Raw genomic sequence first — 19338 nt, forward strand, 5'->3', positions numbered from 1 at the left:
GACTTTCAGTTTTGATCTTAAACGAACAGATATGTCTCAGCTGGACTGGCTGACCGTGCTAACGTTGATTGATTGATTGATACTACGGGTAGCAAGCAAGCCACTCCTTATCCATTGAGCAATCACACAGATACAGTTGCATCGTAACAGCAAGATTGGTCCTTCGTCGACATCGATCCAACTATATGCTATACTAGTATCCAAAGTCAATAAAGGGTACCCTTTTTCAGAAAACAAAAAAAGTTACAGATCAAACACATCTATTAGTACGCGATTCAACCGGCCCCGTCTGTAGATTTTTTTTAAAGTTTTGTTAATGTTTGTGTCATCTTCAGGAAGTCGAGACGGCGACGGCTCCTCTAAAGATGAAATAAGGTACTTCTTGTTTAGAATCCATTCCGATGATGCGTCTAGCATCATCATTAGGCGTGTGGAGGTGTGTCTTCTGTCGATCTGTCTTTTTTGATGGATTTGCTCGGCTATGGTCATTGTTCATCTACGTTCATGTGTCTTTAGTTTAGATTCATCCGACCTACGCTACTCTTCATCGACGGCGGTTACTGTTCCGGTGCGTTGGTCCCGTGAGGCTTTAGCACGACGACTTTTTGTCTGTTTACTACAACAAATTTTGCCCGACTCTGATGATGAAGGGGTGATGACGGCGGCACGCCTTTTGCTCGCTTCAATTTTTGAAGTCGTCGTCAGGTGGTCTATGAATCTGGATATAATTTTGATTATTTCTGATGTTCGTTGTATTGCCATGAGTGAAGATGAGTATGTCGAAAGTTTGTCGTAATAATAATAATAATAATAATAATAATAATAATAATAATAATAATAATAATAATAATAAAAGCATGCGAGACACAAAATCGGTACTTCCGCGAAGACAACAAACCATAAAACTTGCACCCCTGCTACCAAAGACATTCGCCGGTGCACTGATGAAGATGACAACAAAACCCTGAGATCGATAGATAGATCGATGTGCGGTGTAGTTTAATGTAGTATAGATCCACGACGACGACGACGACCTATTCGACGTACCTGCCGTTCTCACAAGAAAACGCCGTCAATTCGTTCGTGCCCTGAACTTTCCTCTTCCGCGCACATATGTATCCGCGTAGACACCTCTCTGCTTCGCTGCTGTCCCCGCGGCGGAGGCAGTGGCATGCATGCATGCGTGCACCTTCCCCGCTTCTACCGCCGGCGCCACCACCGCAGTCCGCATGGGTGCAGAGAACCGCGGCCTCGCCCCCACCCGGCACGCACGTCGCACGTGTGCGCGCGCGCGCCCGTGTCCGTCGCGCCGAGCCCGCATGTGCCAGCAGCCCATGCATGCGGTTGCGTCCCGCTCTTCTCTTCTCTTCGTCCTCCGCCCGCCTTCCCGCCGAGAAGGCTCCCGGTCACGTCTCGCCTAGCCGACGAAACGTGCGCTTGCGCTGGCATGGAAGAACAAACACGTCAGGGCCTCGTCGCGTTGCGTGCATGGCGGTCCAGAGCCAACCCACGGCCTCGTGCCGTCGTGCGTACACCTGCTCGGTTGCACCCGTGTATCCCCGCGTACAGTGGACCGAAAGCAACGGGCACGACAAACGCAGAGTACTGCCGTCGCGTCGGGTTACCGATGATCGAAGAAACAGGTCGACCGCCGGTTAAGAACATGTTGATCAGTGGGTCAAAACCGTGATCGATAGGGTCGGTCGCTGATCGATCGATCTTAACCGGTGGGTGGAGCCTTCCTAGAAAGGTGGGGGACAGAAACGTTGCTCCCTTCGAGGAAGGAGGGGGGGCTGTGGAAAAGACGTCCGGGAGGGGAAGCCTATGGCTCACGGAAGAGCGGGGCAGGACCGCACGAAGATAGCGAAACACCGTATGGAAATGTCTGCCCGTGGACCCACATCGATGGATGGATCAGTCCACGGCGAAAAAATGGACCGGTGTTTCTTACGTACTCGTGCCCACTTTTTTAACACAATACAGACGAAAACTCTGATAACGCCCACAACTATTAATAATTACTCACATGGCCTTGTTTCAGTTTTTTTCATTACATATTGTGAAAGCCAGCCTTGTTTGGACCTTCATGCTGGTATGTATTTTTTCCGAGTTGGAATTGTTTTGTAATCCTATATCTATACCCTTATATAGTGTGCGGATAGCTTCGAAAGATGGTCGCTGGATGAAACCAATCCGACGGTGTAGAGATGGTAAATCCGAGCACTACTAGCCCTTGGATATCATCTATATTCCATCAGATTTTGCCATATGTACAATCTAGAAGACTTCATGGTTGAACTTAAGCATAATGCACAAATCTCAAAACATAAGCATTTCTCTCACTTCTCCTTTGTTTTAAAATCTTCCGTATCATAATTGCCAAAAAAAAATTCTACATGAATTGTCATTATTTGTTTTTTACTTTATGTTTTACAACGCACAATTCCACGAATCTTAAAATAGATTAGTTTTTTATAAAAACTAAATGATTTTGAATGAGATGAACTATAAGAATTAAACGAACATCTACATTATGCATATATGACTCAAAGCTTACTGATAAATCACGTGTGGACATGCAGCCACGCGAGGTTGATATCAACACCGCCCGTTCCCTCGTGATTAGTGCTACTCCAATACATTGAGTCTGTATACAGATTTCAAGCCATCATACACCAACTGGTATAGCTAGCGTATTGCCTCTAACTTCTCCAGTAGATGGCCCACAAGCCAGCCTCACGCATTGAAACGAGAGTGGCGTTGATTACACGCCAGCTCCAACGGCTAGCTGCACGCTCATAAATTCTGTGTCACCTCCTTTCCGGTTTATATGGCTTATCTCAAAATTTTAGTTTTTCCATTTTATAAGGCTCAATTTGGTTGTTCCTCATCACATGTTCAGACTTCAAGGTGCATTAAATCATTGCATGCAAGTATTAATAGAAAACTGATCAATGCATGCACTTTATGTATGCATGCATTGCAATTAATGCATTCGTAAACATAATTTTTTAAGGAAAACAAAAGCATTAATTGGGTGCTTTTGCAAACTACAAAAAATATTCCACCACTCATCATCTATGTTGGTTGGTGAGATTTTTAAATTGAGCCTTATAAACCGGAAAGAAGGGAGTAGCATATGTGCTCGTAAATACGAATTAAGAAATACCCCGAACCTACAAAGGGATAATTATGCTTGAAACGGATCGGCCGAGGATGCACCGTTTTTGATGGGCACTTGCGAAAATGAGGCAGCAGAGTTTCTATGGAGCAAACAAACTTGATCATAAAATTCTTTTTTCCCTAAAAAAACAAACAAACTTGATCATAAACAAACAAAAACCACAAGTGTCGAAGAGAGTTGCAGAGAGTAGATAAGCAAATTTCTCTCTCTCTCCTGTTCCATGCATGAAAGGGGAAATCTCCATTTTACGAATGGCTTAGTGTCTCACAACAGTTCACCGGCTCCTCTAACACACATATATGGAAGATCTGAATGCAGCTGTATTATGTTTCTTTAGCAAAATTCCTAATCTCGAGCTGCCATGTATGAGAGTAAACCATTTTGAATGGAAGTAGTACTGACGATTTGGAAATGTTCTTCTGTCCGAGGATCCTAGCTTGGCTAGAGAAGTAATAAAAAACCTCTACTAATCTATTTTAAGTTGTAGTGCACTAATTAAGTTGCTCGTACTAAGCATAATATGTTGCATAGAATATTTTTCTTTTAGAAATGGAGGTTTGGCCCTTGGCCTCTGCATCAATCGATGCATGCAGCCATTTTTATTAATTATTTCACAAAGGTCTGACAAGAAACATACATCAAATCGCCCGAAGCCACCACTTACACCTATAAAATCGATAATGAGGAGTGCTCTCACTCCCCATATCTACAACCAGTGTCGTCGCCGATCCATCCACATAACGTATCGGGACTAACAACCGGTGCAGCAGACCTAAAGCGCACACCACCTGCACACGTTTTAGAAGCCGCCATCTTCATCGGACCACTGACCCATCTTCAGAAGATAAATCCGTATCCTTCTTGCTAGTCCGGACATCCATCGACGCCACCACGGCGCCCAAGGGCGCCACCGCCCTGCGCTCGTCCGTCCAGACGCGAAGACTCTAGAAGAGCTATCATGCGTAGCGCCTGCCAACCAGGCATGACTTAGCGTAGCACCTGTCGGCCAGGCATGACTTGACAACTCCACCGAAGCTCCACAAATGATGCTCCCCGGAGAGAAACGACACCGCAATACCGCCATCATCCGATCTGGAGAACCAGATCCTAGGGTTTCCCCCGAAGCAGTGCCCATCACCAGCAACCGTCAAGGACCCACACAGTGCCCACCACCCCTCAGCCCTCAAGGCGACGCCTTCAGGAAGGTCATGACGTCAAGGACGCCGCCACCGCCCACCGGAGTTAGGGTTTTCACCCGAGAGGCGGAGAGGGGGAAATGCAGGAGCAGACATAGACCGATGTCTCCAAGAAGAAAAGTGGCGCCCTTGAGCGTCGTCGTCGGCGCGGCCGACCAGGGCCGACCAAGGGGTTTCCCCCAATCTGGATCTCCTCCACCAGCTTCACCCGCGGCCAGGGTCCCGGCAACCATGCCGGCACCGTTAGGAACCCGCAGGAGAGAAACTCACTGATCAGGGCCGGATGACTGCGGCTAGATCTGGCGCTAGAACCCACCGTCTGCGCACACCGGCAGCCGAACAAGCCGACCCCGACAACGCCGGCCATAGATCTGGCCACACCCAGATCCGACGCACCCGCCGCGCCGATGACCTCCTCCACATGCCGGAGTGGAGAACCACCCCGGACACGCAGGCAAGCGCCGACGACACCACGGGCCGCCACCACCCACAGCAGGACGAATCTAGGCAGGGGGCGCCCAGATCCACCGCCACCGTGCGCCATGGCTGACCACCACGCTGCCCCGGCCGCCATGGAGGCGCAGCCCCGCCGACAAGCCCTGGAGCCGCCGCTCAAGCGTCCTATCTCCGCCACTACGCCAGACGCCCAGGGTCGCCATCGCGTGCAGCCCGAGTCCGCCCCCAGGAAGAAGGGCGAGCCCACCACCGCCATCCGTCGGACGAGCTTTGCTCGCCGGCTTCCTCCGGCGGCGGCGGGGGAGGGTGGGTCGGGGTGGGTGGGGGTGGCGGCGGCTAGGGTTCGCCCGAGCCGCCCCCCTGGGGGCTGCGCGGGCGCCTGGGGGTGAAAGGATCCGGCAGTCGACTATGTCGCATGGAATATACCAGCTACCTCTAGTTTATCTTAACTATTGCCAAATGTAATAGTTCGCACATAATGTATGATGGTTAGCTGCTTCTGTTACTGTTTTGTTTCCTTAAACGTCTCATAATGAATCAGCCACACGCTCACGAACACATTAGTACAGTTTACATGTGATGACTACAGGAGAGACTACGGGAGAGAGAGAGAGATGGATGAGAGATGAGACTGAGAGTGGTAGGTGGAAATGTGACAGAGTTGTCTGGGGCGCATTTGTTAGCACTAAAGTGTCCTGGCCCACTATAATGTATTCGTTTGGGTATCTATTGTTTATCCATGATATATATATATATATATATCTTGTATTTATTAAATGCTATATTAACCACAGATCTCAAAGGCAAAACTAATGGTCCAGATATGATCCTCGCGTGGAACCATGTCCCAAAAACCCGCGTCGCAAAGCTTACATGCTATAATGTGGTATTTAATAATAATTTGGTTGCCAAATCTCATACGTGCAATGCACGTGTACTTTACTAGTTATATGTAAGAGGGTGAACTCACTGTCTTATTTATTTGAACATGCAAGTATCCCATCTTGCTATAAACTCACGAATGATATATGACTCAACTTTGGTTGCATGTTGAAAGACCGGCCACAATATTCAACCATACATGAAAAAGTATTTTACATTCAGTAGTATATTCAACAGATATTTTACAACTATACATAATACAATATAATAAGTTATATATATTTTAAATTTTGTTTCTTATGTCATCAGCACAAATCTTCATCGACCAATTCCCATAGCAGCATGCGGGGTAACCTCTAGTTTGTTAAAAATGTTGGAGAATATAGTAATTTCAAAAAATTTCTTACGCACACGCAAGGATCATGGTGATGCACAGCAACGAGAAGGGAGAGTGTTGTCTACGTAACCTCGTAGACCGTAAGCGGAAGCGTTTATCAACGTGGTTGATGTAGTCGCACACCTTCACGATCCGTCCCGATCAAGTACCGAATGTACGGTACCTCTGCGTTCAGCACACGTCCAGCTCGATGACGTCCTCGCCTTCTTGATCCAGTAAGAGGGACGAAGTAAGAGATGAGTTCCGGCAGCACGACGACGTAGTGACGGTGTTGGTGAAGAACGATCTCCGCAGGGCTTCGCCTAAGCACTACGAAAACTATGACGGACGATGAACTAGAGGGGACGGGGTTGCCGGCACACGGCTTGGTGTTTCTTGATCTGTCTTTGGTGCTAGCCCTGCCCCTCTATTTATATGTTGAGCCATGGGGTCAAAACTTGGAGCAAAAGGCTCCTCAAAGTCGGTTGTGCCCGAAAGGCAAGAGTCCCACTCGGACTCCAGGACCAAACGCCACAATCCTTGGCGTCTGGCCCAGATGCCATGGGCCTCGACGTCTGGCCCAGGGCCAGATGCCAGGGTCTCCGGCGTTTGGCCTCCTGGCCTCCGCAAAACTCCTTTTGCACCGATTTATAGCCCCGTGGGCCTGACCCCTTGGCCTAACCATATCATCCAATATATGAATCTTTACCTCCGGACCATTCCGGAGCTCCTCGTCATGTTCGTGATCTCATCCGGGACTTCTAACAACATTCGGTCACCAACATACATAACTCATATAATATTATATCGTCAACGAACGTTTAAGCGTGCGGACCCTACGGGTTCGAGAATTATGTAGACATGACCGAGACACTTCTCTGGTCAATAACCAATAGCGGAACCTGGATGCCTATATTGGCTCCTACATATTCTACGAAGATCTTTATCGGTCGAACCGCATAACAACATACGTTGTTCCCTTTGTCATCGGTATGTTACTTGCCCGAGATTCGATCGTCGGTATCTTAATACCTAGTTTAATCTTGTTATCGACAAGTCTCTTTACTCATTCTGTAATACATCATCCCGTAACTAACTCATTAGTTACAATACTTGCAAGGCTTATAGTGATGTGCATTACCGAGTGGGCCCAGAGATACCTCTCTGACAATCGGAGTGGCAAATCCTAATCTCGAAATACGCCAACCCAAGAAGTACCTTCGGAGACACCTGTAGAGCACCTTTATAATCACCCAGTTATGTTATGACGTCTGGTAGCACACAAAGTGTTCCTCGATAAATGGGAGTTGCATAACCTCATAGTCATAGGAACATGTATAAGTCGTGAAGAAAGCAATAGCAACATACTAAACGATCAAATGTTAAGCTAACGGAATGGGTCAAGTCAATCAGATCATTCTCCTAATGATGTGATCCCGTTAATCAAATGACAACTCATGTCTATGGTTAGGAAACATAACCATCTTTGATCAACGAGCTAGTCAAGTAGAGGCATACTAGTTACACTATGTTTGTCTATGTATTCACACATGTATCATGTTTCCGGTTAATACAATTCTAGCATGAATAATAAACAATTATCATGATATAAGGAAATAAATAATAACTTTATTATTTCCTCTAGGGCATATTTCCTTCAGTCTCCCACTTGCACTAGAGTCAATAATCTAGTTCATATCGTCATGTGATTTAATACCAATAGTTCACATCACCATGTGATTAACACCCATAGTTCACATCGTCATGTGACCAACACCCAAAGGGTTTACTAGAGTCAATAATCTAGTTCACATCGCTATGTGATTAACACCCAAAGAGTACTAAGGTGTGATCGTGTTTTGCTTGTGAGAGAAGTTTAGTCTACGGGTCTGCCACATTCAGATCCGTATGTATTTTGCAAATTTCTATGTCAACAATGCTCTGCACGGATCTACTCTAGCTAATTGCTCTCACTTTTAAAATGTATCCAGATTAAGACTTTAGAGTCATCTGGATCAGTGTCAAAATTTGCATCGACGTAACCCTTTACGACGAACCTTTTGTCACCTCCATAATCGAGAAACATATCCTTATTCCATTAAGGATTATGACCGCTGTCCAGTGATCTACTCCTAGATCACTATTGTACTCACTTGCTAAACTCTGTGTAGGGTATACAATAGATCTGGTACACATCATGGCATACTTTATAGAAACTATGGCTGAGGCATAGGGAATGACTTTCATTCTCTTTCTATCTTCTGCCGTGGTCGGGCTTTGAGTCTTACTCAATTTCACACCTTGTAACACAGGTAAGAACTCTTTCTTTGACTGTTCTATTTTGAACTACTTCAAAATCTTGTCAAGGTATGTACTCATTGAAAAAACTTATCAAGCGTCTTGATCTATCTCTATAGATCTTGATGCTCAATATGTAAGTAGCTTCACCGAGGTCTTTATTGAAAAAACTCCTTTCAAAAACTCCTTTATACTTTCCAGAAAATTCTACATTATTTCTGATCAACAATATGTCATTCACATATATTTATCAGAAATGTTGTAGTGCTTTCACTCACTTTCTTGTAAATACAGGCTTCACCACAAGTCTGTATAAAATTATATGCTTTGATCAATTCATCAAAGCATATCTTCCAACTCTGAGATGCTTGCACCAGTCCATAGATGGATCGCTGGAGCTTGCTCACTTTGTTAGCATATTTAGGATTGACAAAACCTTCTGGTTGCATCATATACAACTCTTCTTTAATAAATCCATTAAGGAATGTAGTTTTGATATCCATTTGCCAGATTTTATAAAATGCGGCAACTGCTAACATGATTCGGACAGACTTTTAAGCATTGATACGAGTGAGAAATTCTCATCGCGGCCCACCAATCTCTCGACCGAGCCTGATAGGCTCTGTTGGCGTTGGACTTCTTCTACTACATACACAACCCGTTCCTGCTATAAGGCTCTATTCGTTGGATCTTATGAAGATCCATTCTGGCGGCTCACTTGGCGACCTTGGGCTCCCCTCCGCGTCAAGTTCTTCTTATGGCTGGCCATGCAAGACCGCTGCTGGACAACGGAGCGCCTTGCACGCCACGGACTGCCCCATGATGATGCATGCGCCCTTTGCGATCAGGAGGAGGAGTCCATGCACCATCTCCTTGCTGGCTGTTCTTTCTCTCGCCAAGTTTGGCACGAGATCCTCGGCTGGGCATGTGTGCCCATCGGCCTCCCCGACCCTAACACGTCTTTTCAGCTCTGGTGGAGATCCTCGCTTGACCTTGCGGCGGCATCCATGCGCAAAGGTCTATCCTCCCTCATCATCCTATCGGCTTGGTGGATTTGGAAGCACCACAACGCTTGCATTTTTGATGGAGCTGCACCATCGATTACCTTCACCTCCGAGATCATCAAGGACGAGGCGCACCTCTGGGCCAGGGCGGGCGCCACCGGTCTACACAACATTATCCCCGGCGCTTAGTCCCTAGTTCTCTTGTGGGGGATGAGCATACCCCCGTCCGTTATGCTCCTTCGCTTGTACACCATGCCTAATGCGTACATGGCCTTGTTAGCGTTGTAATCCCTTGCTTGTACTCTTCTTCTATCAATGAAAAGATACGCATCTTGCGTATTCACGTAAAGAACAATGTAATCAACGAGTGAGATAATTTCACCTATGTGAATGAATCAAACGGCCTATTTGCATCTTGTATAACATAATAAACATACATTTCAATATGCATGAGGTAATAGTCTTACGTTCAAACCAAGTGAGGAGTCACTATACAGGTTTACTTATCTCATGACAACCACTCCTACCAAAGTAGTTTAATTTTAAAAGGAGGGCAGTCCTGATTTACTAGAAAAGAGGTCAGCAAGTAGAATTATTTAACCCATGCATCTAGAAAGATATTGGTGGGCGCAACTTTGGGTCCGGGTTGAAACAAAAAAATCAGAGGGTTAAATAATATGCGTAGTGTCACTTTAAGAAGGAAAGAATAACTTTTCAAAACATTATTTGTAAATTCTACCGAATGGACTATTTTCTTCGTATAGGAGTTGAAAACACATGTCATCGAAAGATACTTCCGAAGTTTGTTTGTGTTTCTAAAGTTCTTGCTCCACTGCAATTGAGTACAATGATCAGTGATCAGAGCAAGAACAAAAACGGATATACAACGAAGAACAACTACAAAAGGCAGCCAAGGAGTTGTTCTTCCCATATATGTACAAGAACATAGCTCCAAACAGTAAATCGTATCGAAGCATCATAATTAAACTAGTTTTGCGTTCTGTCTCTTAGCTTCAATCATGCTGATTTAATCCCCTCAACACTAGTTTAGAACCAAGGAGTACAATCCACGCTGGACGTTGGAACAGGTCAAAGAAATGAGCCACGACCACCAACTCCTCCTCTCACCCAGAACCGTACCCGCACCCGCACTAGCGTGTCAGGACGCCTGCCACGTCGCCCCCACTCAGCGGCATGGCTCGTCGCTACTGGTGGGTACCTCCCGTCAGCCCGTCGCTCGTCGCTCGTTAGCCTAACGCGCCGCCAGTCAAACGGCACGAGGTTTGACCAGTCCACGGTCAAAGTTTTCGAAGCTCTATATAGTCCTCCTCCCCCGTTCCGTCCAAGCAATCCAACCGATCGCCCCTCCCCCTCCGCCTCCTCCTCCTCCTCTCCCTCGCCGTACGTACACGCCGGACGCAGACACGCCGGCCGGACGACCGTCGCACGTCGTAACTCACACGCGCGCAATTTTGGATCAGAGCCCTCTCCGATGACTACCTCGTCGTCAGGGAGCGTGGAGACGTCGACCAACTCGAGGCCGGGCTCCTTCTCCTTCGGGAGCGCGAGCTTCACCGAAATGCTGGGCGGCTCCGCCGCGGCCGGCGGCGCGTCCGGGTACAAGGCCCTGACCCCGCCTTCCCTGCCGCTCTCGCCCTCGCTCATGTCCCCGTCGTCCTTCTTCAGCATGCCCGCCGGCATGAACCTCGCCGACTTCCTCGACTCCCCGGTGCTCCTCACCTCCAGTGTAAGCAAGAACGCCATGGAATGGAATTCCGTTGGCGCCATGTCATCGATTGAGTTCGTGTCGCTGATTCGCGGTTTTGGTTTGTCGTTTCAGATCTTCCCGTCACCCACGACGGGCGCGTTCGGGTCGCAGTTCAACTGGCGGCCGGAGGCGCCGACGCCGAGCGCCGCCGAGCAGGGCGGCAAGGAGGAGCAGAGGCAGCCCTACTCCGACTTCTCGTTCCAGACGGCGCCGGCGAATGGCGAGGAGGCCGCGCGTGCGACGACGACGACGACTAGCTTACAGCCACCGGTTGCGGTGGCGTCACAGGTGAGATCACGAACCATGCGGTGTCCTCGTCGACTTTGTCAAATAAGTATAAACTAGTTGCGCTAGAATACCATTTTTCTTCATTCCGCGTCCACAAACGGAGCACCTGTCGCGCTGTCGTGTCATCATCTTTTCATTTTTATAGGATGGTTGTGAGAAATAGTCCCCGTGATAGTGATTGATTAGCGGAAATCCCAACAGCGCACGAGAGATTCCCTAATTTTAAATTATCCTTTGCAATGATTCAGGGGGAGGAGGCGTACACAGGCCAGCAGCCGCAGCAGCAGGCATGGGGGTACGGCCAGCAACAAGAAGGCATGGACGCGAGTGGCGCCAACCCGGCGAGCTTCGGCGCGCCGGCGCTCCAGGCGACCTCGTCGGAGATGGCGCCTGCCGGCGCGTACAGGCAGACGCACTCGCAGAGGCGGTCGTCGGACGACGGGTACAACTGGCGCAAGTACGGGCAGAAGCAGGTGAAGGGGAGCGAGAACCCCCGCAGCTACTACAAGTGCACCTTCCCCAACTGCCCCACCAAGAAGAAGGTGGAGACCTCCCTGGAGGGCCAGATCACCGAGATCGTCTACAAGGGCACGCACAACCACGCCAAGCCGCTCAACACGCGCAGGGGCTCCGGCGGCGGCGCGGCCGCGGCCCAGGTGCTGCAGAGCGGCGGCGACGCGTCCGAGAATTCCTTCGGAGGGATGGTCACCACGCCCGAGAACTCCTCGGCGTCCTTCGGGGACGACGAGAACGGTGTAAGCTCGCCGCGGTCTGGCAACGTCGGCCGTAACGACAACGACGATGATGAGCCGGATTCCAAGAGGTGAGCACCGATTCATATCCAATGTGTACATGCGAGTTGCATTCTTGGAGGAACAGAGGAAATTAACCTGCTATCGGCAAAAATTTCAGGAGGAGAGACGGTGGTGACGGCGAGGGAATGAACATGGCCGGCAACCGGACGGTGCGGGAGCCGAGGGTGGTCGTCCAGACCATGAGCGACATCGACATCCTCGACGACGGGTACCGGTGGAGGAAGTACGGGCAGAAGGTGGTGAAGGGCAACCCGAACCCGCGGAGCTATTACAAGTGCACCACGGTGGGGTGCCCCGTGCGGAAGCACGTGGAGCGCGCGTCCCACGACCTGCGCGCGGTGATCACCACGTACGAGGGCAAGCACAACCACGACGTGCCGGCCGCCAGGGGGAGCGCCGCGCTCTACCGCCCCGCGCCACGGGCGGCGGACAGCACCGCGAGCACCGGCCACTACCTGAACCCGCAGCCGTCCGCCATGGCGTACCAAGCCAACGCCGCCCCCGCCGTGGCCGGGACACAGCAGTACGCGCCGAGGCCCGACGGGTTCGGCGGCCAGAACCAGGGCTCGTTCGGCTTCAACGGCAGCTTCGGCTTCTCCGGGCCCGGGTTCGACAACCCGACGGCGTCGTACATGAGCCAGCACCAGCAGCAGCAGAGGCAGAACGACGCGATGCACGCGTCGAGCGCCAAGGAGGAGCCGAGGGAGGAGGACATGTTCTTCCAGAACTCCCAGTACTGAGCGACGAGTGTCAGAAATGGCAAACGACACGACGAGACGGAGCTTTATCCTGTAATACGTAATCGTACTAGGATAGGCGTAGACACATTCGTTTATTTGTTGGGAGGCCCATGGATGCAGAGGGCTGCACAGAAGGGTCCCCCTTCCTTAACACAACGGAGTAAAGAAAATATTTAGGGCTGTAGCATACACACAAGATAGGGGGTTGAAGCAGTTTTGCTTTGCCATTGTTTCACACTTGCACACAGAAGTATGTTGTTGAATTCAAATTTTAGTAATAGCAGATATTTGTCACTATTCAAGTGAATTATGAGATAGTGGTATGTTTTATTCTTAGCGATAGCGTACCAGACCTCGGATGTACTCACTGTAATCCAATCATTTTGTAGTTATACACACTACAGACTGAACAAACAAATGATATATACCGAATTATGGTTTGGCAGCTAAAAAAGTCCAGTTTATAAGCCTAAACTTGCACCTCGGGTGAACATTCAACCCTCAGCTTCAAAATCAGTCATCCCGCATCCCGAACTAACCAACCGTTTAGGAATCACCCCGCCCCCCCATCCCCCGGTTTTGACTTAAGCGATTTTGACTGCCGAGTTAGCCCGTGAGGCCAACTCCTTAGTGTGGAACCGCACAGATCAGACACCTCCATTGCTTCTTGCGAGCTCGCACTCACGGGAACCACTCCTTCCATTTTGTCCCCACCCAAACACCACCTTCCCAACCACTTGAGGTGTTGTCGGACATGTGCCCCGGACCGTCGCGCCGAGCCGATTAACCCGGTGCCCCCCTGTCGGTGTCAAAACTGGCAGATCTCAGATAGGTGGTCCCAAGCTGTGTATGTGACGATCGATGGTAACAAGGGACACAATGTTTTACCCAGATTCAGGCCCTCTTAAAGGAGGTAAAACCCTACGTCCTGCTTGATTATATTCGATGTGTATAAGGGTTACAAGAGTTGATCTACCTCAAGATCATAATGATTAAACCCTAGTTGTTTAGCCTATGATTATTCTGATAGCCTCTACGGACTAACCCCTACGGTTTATACACACACTAGAGGGGCCTAGGGTTATACAGAGTCGGTTTGCAAAGGAAAGAAAGAGTACACCCGGACACCAAACTTGCCATCCACGCATATGGGAGTCCTATCCGGACACGGGGGATAGTCTTCTGCTTTATCTTCACGGCCCATCAGTCCGGCCCATATTGAATAATCTAGACACCCGAGGACCCCCTAATCCAGGACTCCCTTAGTAGCCACTGAACCAATCTTCGATGATGATCTGTTTGGCATGACAAGGCGGGTTCCTTCTCCTAATTTTTTTAAGTCAGCTTCCTGCATAAAGGAGCTGTGTCCGGCTCTGCATAATCAATACAACCCTTAGCCACAAAGGCAAGACATAAAAACAGGAACATTGTCTTTTACTGGCAACTTTTTCGGGGAAGCGTCACACTTGAGTCTTCAACATTTTGAACCGTTTTCATGCCTCCCGTTTCATGTTTCGAGGCTTAGCCTCCATTGGCACATCTTGTCAAAATAGAGTTGGTGCCCGCCCATTACGGGATTCTCATCAATATGGTTTGGGTAACCCAACCGCGCCTTACGCACGATCTCGTTGGGAATAGGCGGGGTTTATGGCTTGAGAGGGGGGCGTTTGGTATTTTTGCCGCCTATAAGAGGGTAAAAATCCCTTCTTTTTTCCCACACCTTCCTCTAGCTTATGCCTTCCAACCTTCCAGCTCCAGCGCCCAAAAGTTCCAATCTTTCCCACCACTACCACCCTCCCCAGCAATGGCCGGGTCCGGTTCCAAGGGCAAGTGGGAGGCCTCCTCCATCACCGAGAAGGACATCAAGGAGCTTCAGAGCTCGGGCTATCTATCCACGGATATCGCACACAGGCTCCTTAACAAAGATCAGGTTATCCCAACTCCGGAGCATGGCGAGAGGGTCGTGTTCATCCCCCATTTCCTCCGAGGGCTAGGGTTTCCCCTCCACCCCTTCATCCCAGGCCTCATGTTCTATTACGCACTAGATTTCCACGATCTAGCCCTAAATTCCTTCCTCCACATATCGGCGTTCATCATCGTGTGTGAGGCTCTTCTCCGCACACCCCCACACTTTGGCCTATGGCTCAAGGTCTTCAATCTGAAGCCGAAGGTGGTCGGCGGACAACACGCGGAGTGTGGCGGGGCTATGATAAGCAAGCTTCCCAACGCCGTCTGGCCCAAAGGGGCATTTGTGGATACAGTCAAGGTGTGGCAGCAGGAGTGGTTCTACATCATCGAACCCCGCGACACCAACTGGGCGGCCATGCCTGACTTCAGATACGGACCCCCCACGAGACTCACCTCATGGACCGCCAAGGGCCTTGATTGGGGGTCCCAACCGGAGGTGCAGATGCTGCAGAAACGCATCTCCAACGTGTTGGGTTCGAACACCGGTCTCACAAACGTGATGCTCTTCCGCCGCATCCTTCCCTGCCAACTCCGGGCCTCCCCATGTGGGAGTTCAATCCAGAGGAGCCACGGACCTTGAAGCGTTTCTTCGGCACCATGCACAAAGATATATGGAAGCAACTCTTCAAGGCTCAGAAAAGTTGGCCGATGAAGACCGAAGACATCCGACTCGACATCGAGAACCCAACCTCGCCGATAAGCATAATTTCTCCGAAGACCTATTCGGCCAATAATTCAGATATAATATATTGCCTGCCTTTCGTACAGGGATGGACGAAAAAGGCGGAGCGGATCAAGTGCCCGGCACCACTACCTGAGGACCCATCCACACCCCAGCTAACGAAGATGCTGGTCCCGGCGCCCTATCAGGCGCCGGAGAAGAAGGCCAAGAAGAAGAAAGGCAAGGAGGCCAAGGGCGGCCCCCGCCACAAAGGTCCTTCACACACGGTGTCTGGAGAGACCGAAGCCCTCTCTTCCCACGAGGAAGATGAGGAAGAAGAGGAGGAGGAGGAGGAGGAGGTGGAAAACGACTCCCCACGTAAGGGGAGGAATAAGAAGAGGGCGGCCTCCGAGGACCCGAAGGGGCAGGCGCCCAAGAGAGGGAAGGTGATCCCCTCGGACAGTTCGGACTCAGAGTCCGAACTAGTCCCCAAGAGGCCTCCCAGGGTGAAGCCCCTAACCGAATTGTAAGTATTCAGAAACCTACTATTTATCTTCGGTCTTCCTGTTTCCATTACATAAGTTATTTTTTTATTTGCCTTTCAGCCCTCCACGCGAGCTCCCACAATCTCCATTATCGGAGGGGAACTCACTGCCACCCGAAATGGCAGAGAGTGAAACGCCGCCGCGAGCTCCCTCGCCTATCACCATGGGGGACGCCGAAGTGTCGTCCCGAAGGACCTCTCCTAGCCGAGGAGGGGTGAGCGAGGCCGTCGGGAAAGCGTTCGAGGTTAATACCTCGGTCGCCGAAGACCTAGGGGGGACGACCCCTATGACAACCAACAGCGGGGAGCCCCAACAATCCGGGCCCCAGCCAAACACCATCTCAGAGACCAACGCGGCCCCGGGATCAGGCGAGCAGCCCCCTTTGAAAGAGGGGGGAGGAGCATCAGCTCCATCAGCGACCTCCACTAATCCGGAGGCGCCCAACGCTCTGGAGGAAGCACTGCAGCGTGCTTCCATCATGGTGGAGCATCGCACCCTGATGGGTGTGGTGGTGGAGAAGGTTCGGTCTGCCAAGAGTGGACTGAACGAAGCCTTCACCAGCCTACTAACAGGCTTGAGGTAGGCGATGTAATGTTCTAAAAACTTTTCATATAGAGGAATATACCTGTGCACAGACAATAGCCCCTGAGGCTCTGTCCGGTTTTTAAAAGAAATCAGACAGAGGATCCACGTAGTATTCGGGAGAGTTAACATGCTATGCTATTATTGTAACATGCTTCCCTGTTGGCGGCAACTGCCCAGGCCGCAGAAGTTTCCGAACTCAATCGGAAGCTTCAGGTGGTAGATGAGGAAATCGACCGCATTAATAAGTGGTTCGACGAGACGCAAGGTATGTGTATAATGTTTTAAAAAGGAAGTTATTTTTATATCATAAGTAATATGCATATTTAGAGGTTAACTCATGAAATGCTTTTAATTATGATCACAGCTGGTGCAGCCAAGGTCGAGACCCTTAAAGGCGCCCTCGCCCAGGTCACGAGGCTAAGGCCAACAAGGCAGCCGCTGACAAAGCGGCTGCAGAAGTGAAGACCGAGCAAGCTGCTCGCCGCCAACACGAAGCTCGGGTGGTCGAAGTCGAGCAGGAGCTGAAGGATGCCATTAGCAAATGCGAGACCTTGGAGGAGAAGACTTCGGCTCAGTCGACCAAGCTCGCCAAGGCCCTCCATGAGGCCAAAGAGCGCGGATCGAGTCCCGGAGTGCTCGTGAAGATATCCATCAGGCGAGGCAGATAGCGGCTGGTAAGGCCTTTCTTTTACAGAGTATCTTTGGAGGTCAGAGGTATGCTTTGCTTACTCAAGTATGGAGTTCTCCAGGCGCGTTTGCGGATCTTCCGAGTAGTACCACCGATGCGTGATACGTCTCCGTCGTATATACTTTTCCAAACACTTTTGCCCTTGTTTTGGACTCTAACTTGAATGATTTGAATGGAACTAACCCGGACTGACGCTGTTTTCAGCAGAATTACCATGCTGTTATTTATGTGCAGAAACAAAAGTTCTCGGAATGACCTGAAACTTCACGGAACAACTTTTCGGAAATAATAAAAAATCCTTGCAAAAGATGAAGGCCAGGGGGCTCACCACCTGTCCATGAGGGTGGGGGCGCGCCTGCCCCCCTAGGGCGCTCCCCCTACCTCGTGGGCCCCCTGGAGCTCCTCCGACCTCAACTCCAACTCTATATATTTGGTTTCGGGGAGAAAAAAATCAGAGAAAAGGATTCATCGCGTTTTATGATACGGAGCCGCCGCCAAGCCCTAAAACCTCTCGGGAGGGCTGATCTGGAGTCCGTTCGGGGCTCCGGAGAAGGGAATCCGTCGCCATCGTCATCATCAACCATCCTCCATCACCAATTTCATGATGCTCACTGCCGTGCGTGAGTAATTCCATCATAGGCTTGCTGGACGGTGATGGGTTGGATGGGATCTATCATGTAATCAAGTTAGTTTTGTTACGGTTTGATCCCTAGTATCCACTATGTTCTGAGATTGATGTTGCTATGACTTTGCTATGCTTAATGCTTGTCACTAGGGCCCGAGTGCGATGATTTCAGATCTGAACCTATTATGTTTTCATCAATATATGAGAGTTCTTGATCCTATCTTGCAAGTCTATAGTCACCTATTATGTGATATGATCCGTTAACCCCGAAGTGACAGTAATCGGGATACTTACCGGTGATGACCATAGTTTGAGGAGTTCATGTATTCACTATGTGCTAATGCTTTGTTCCAGTACTCTATTAAAAGGAGGCCTTAATATCCCTTAGTTTCCGCTAGGACCCCGCTGCCACGGGAGGGTAGGACAAAAGATGTCATGCAAGTTCTTTTCCATAATCACGTATGACTATATTCGGAATACATGCCTACATTACATTGATGAACTGGAGCTAGTTCTGTGTCACCCTAGGTTATGATTGTTACATGATGAACCGCATCCGGCATAATTCTCCATCACTGATCCATTGCCTCCGAGCTTTCCATATATTGTTCTTCGCTTATTTACTTTTCCGTTGCTATTGCCATCATCACTACAAAATACCAAAAACATTACTTTTGCTACCATTACCTTTTGCTACCGTTACCACTACTATCATATTACTTTGCTACTAAATACTTTGCTGCAGATATTAAGTTTCCAGGTGTGGTTGATTAACAACTCAGCTGCTAATACTTGAGAATATTCTTTGGCTCCCCTTGTGTCGAATCAATAAATTTGGGTTGAATACTCTACCCTCGAAAACTGTTGTGATCCCCTATACTTGTGGGTTATCGAGACTATTTTCTGGCGCCGTTGCCGGGGAGCATAGCTCAATTCTTTGAGTCACTTGGGATTTATATCTGCTTATCATTATGAAGAACTTGAAAGATCCAAGAACCAAGATTTATCCCTCAACTACGAGGGGAGGTAAGGAACTGCCATCTAGCTCTGCACTTGATTCACCTTCTGTTTTGAGTAAGCTTGTGACACCTAAACCTGCTTCTGCTATTCGTTCTGATATGTCGCATGTTATTGATGATGCCACTTCTGCTATACATGATACTTATGATGAAACTACTTCTATGCTTGATACTACTGTGCCACTTGGTGAATTTCTTGATGAACAACTTGCTAGGGCTAGAGAGAATGAAAATATTGAA

At 49.2% G+C, this 19338-nt stretch overlaps 1 protein-coding gene across 1 annotated transcript; it reads left to right on the plus strand.

The window, feature by feature from the left end:
• Positions 1-10733: 10733 nt before the first annotated feature.
• On the plus strand, positions 10734-13304 carry LOC125545175 (WRKY transcription factor WRKY24). The gene is made up of 4 exons (XM_048709051.2): positions 10734-11143; positions 11237-11452; positions 11701-12275; positions 12365-13304. Exons 1-4 carry the CDS (start codon positions 10889-10891, stop codon positions 13005-13007), a joined length of 1689 nt encoding a protein of 562 aa, XP_048565008.1. The 5' UTR covers positions 10734-10888; the 3' UTR covers positions 13008-13304.
• Positions 13305-19338: the final 6034 nt, after the last annotated feature.

This window comes from Triticum urartu, chromosome 3A (genome assembly GCF_056163025.1).
Source record: "Triticum urartu cultivar PI428250 chromosome 3A, HENAU_Tu73, whole genome shotgun sequence".
NCBI classification, from domain to species: Eukaryota; Viridiplantae; Streptophyta; class Magnoliopsida; order Poales; family Poaceae; genus Triticum; species Triticum urartu.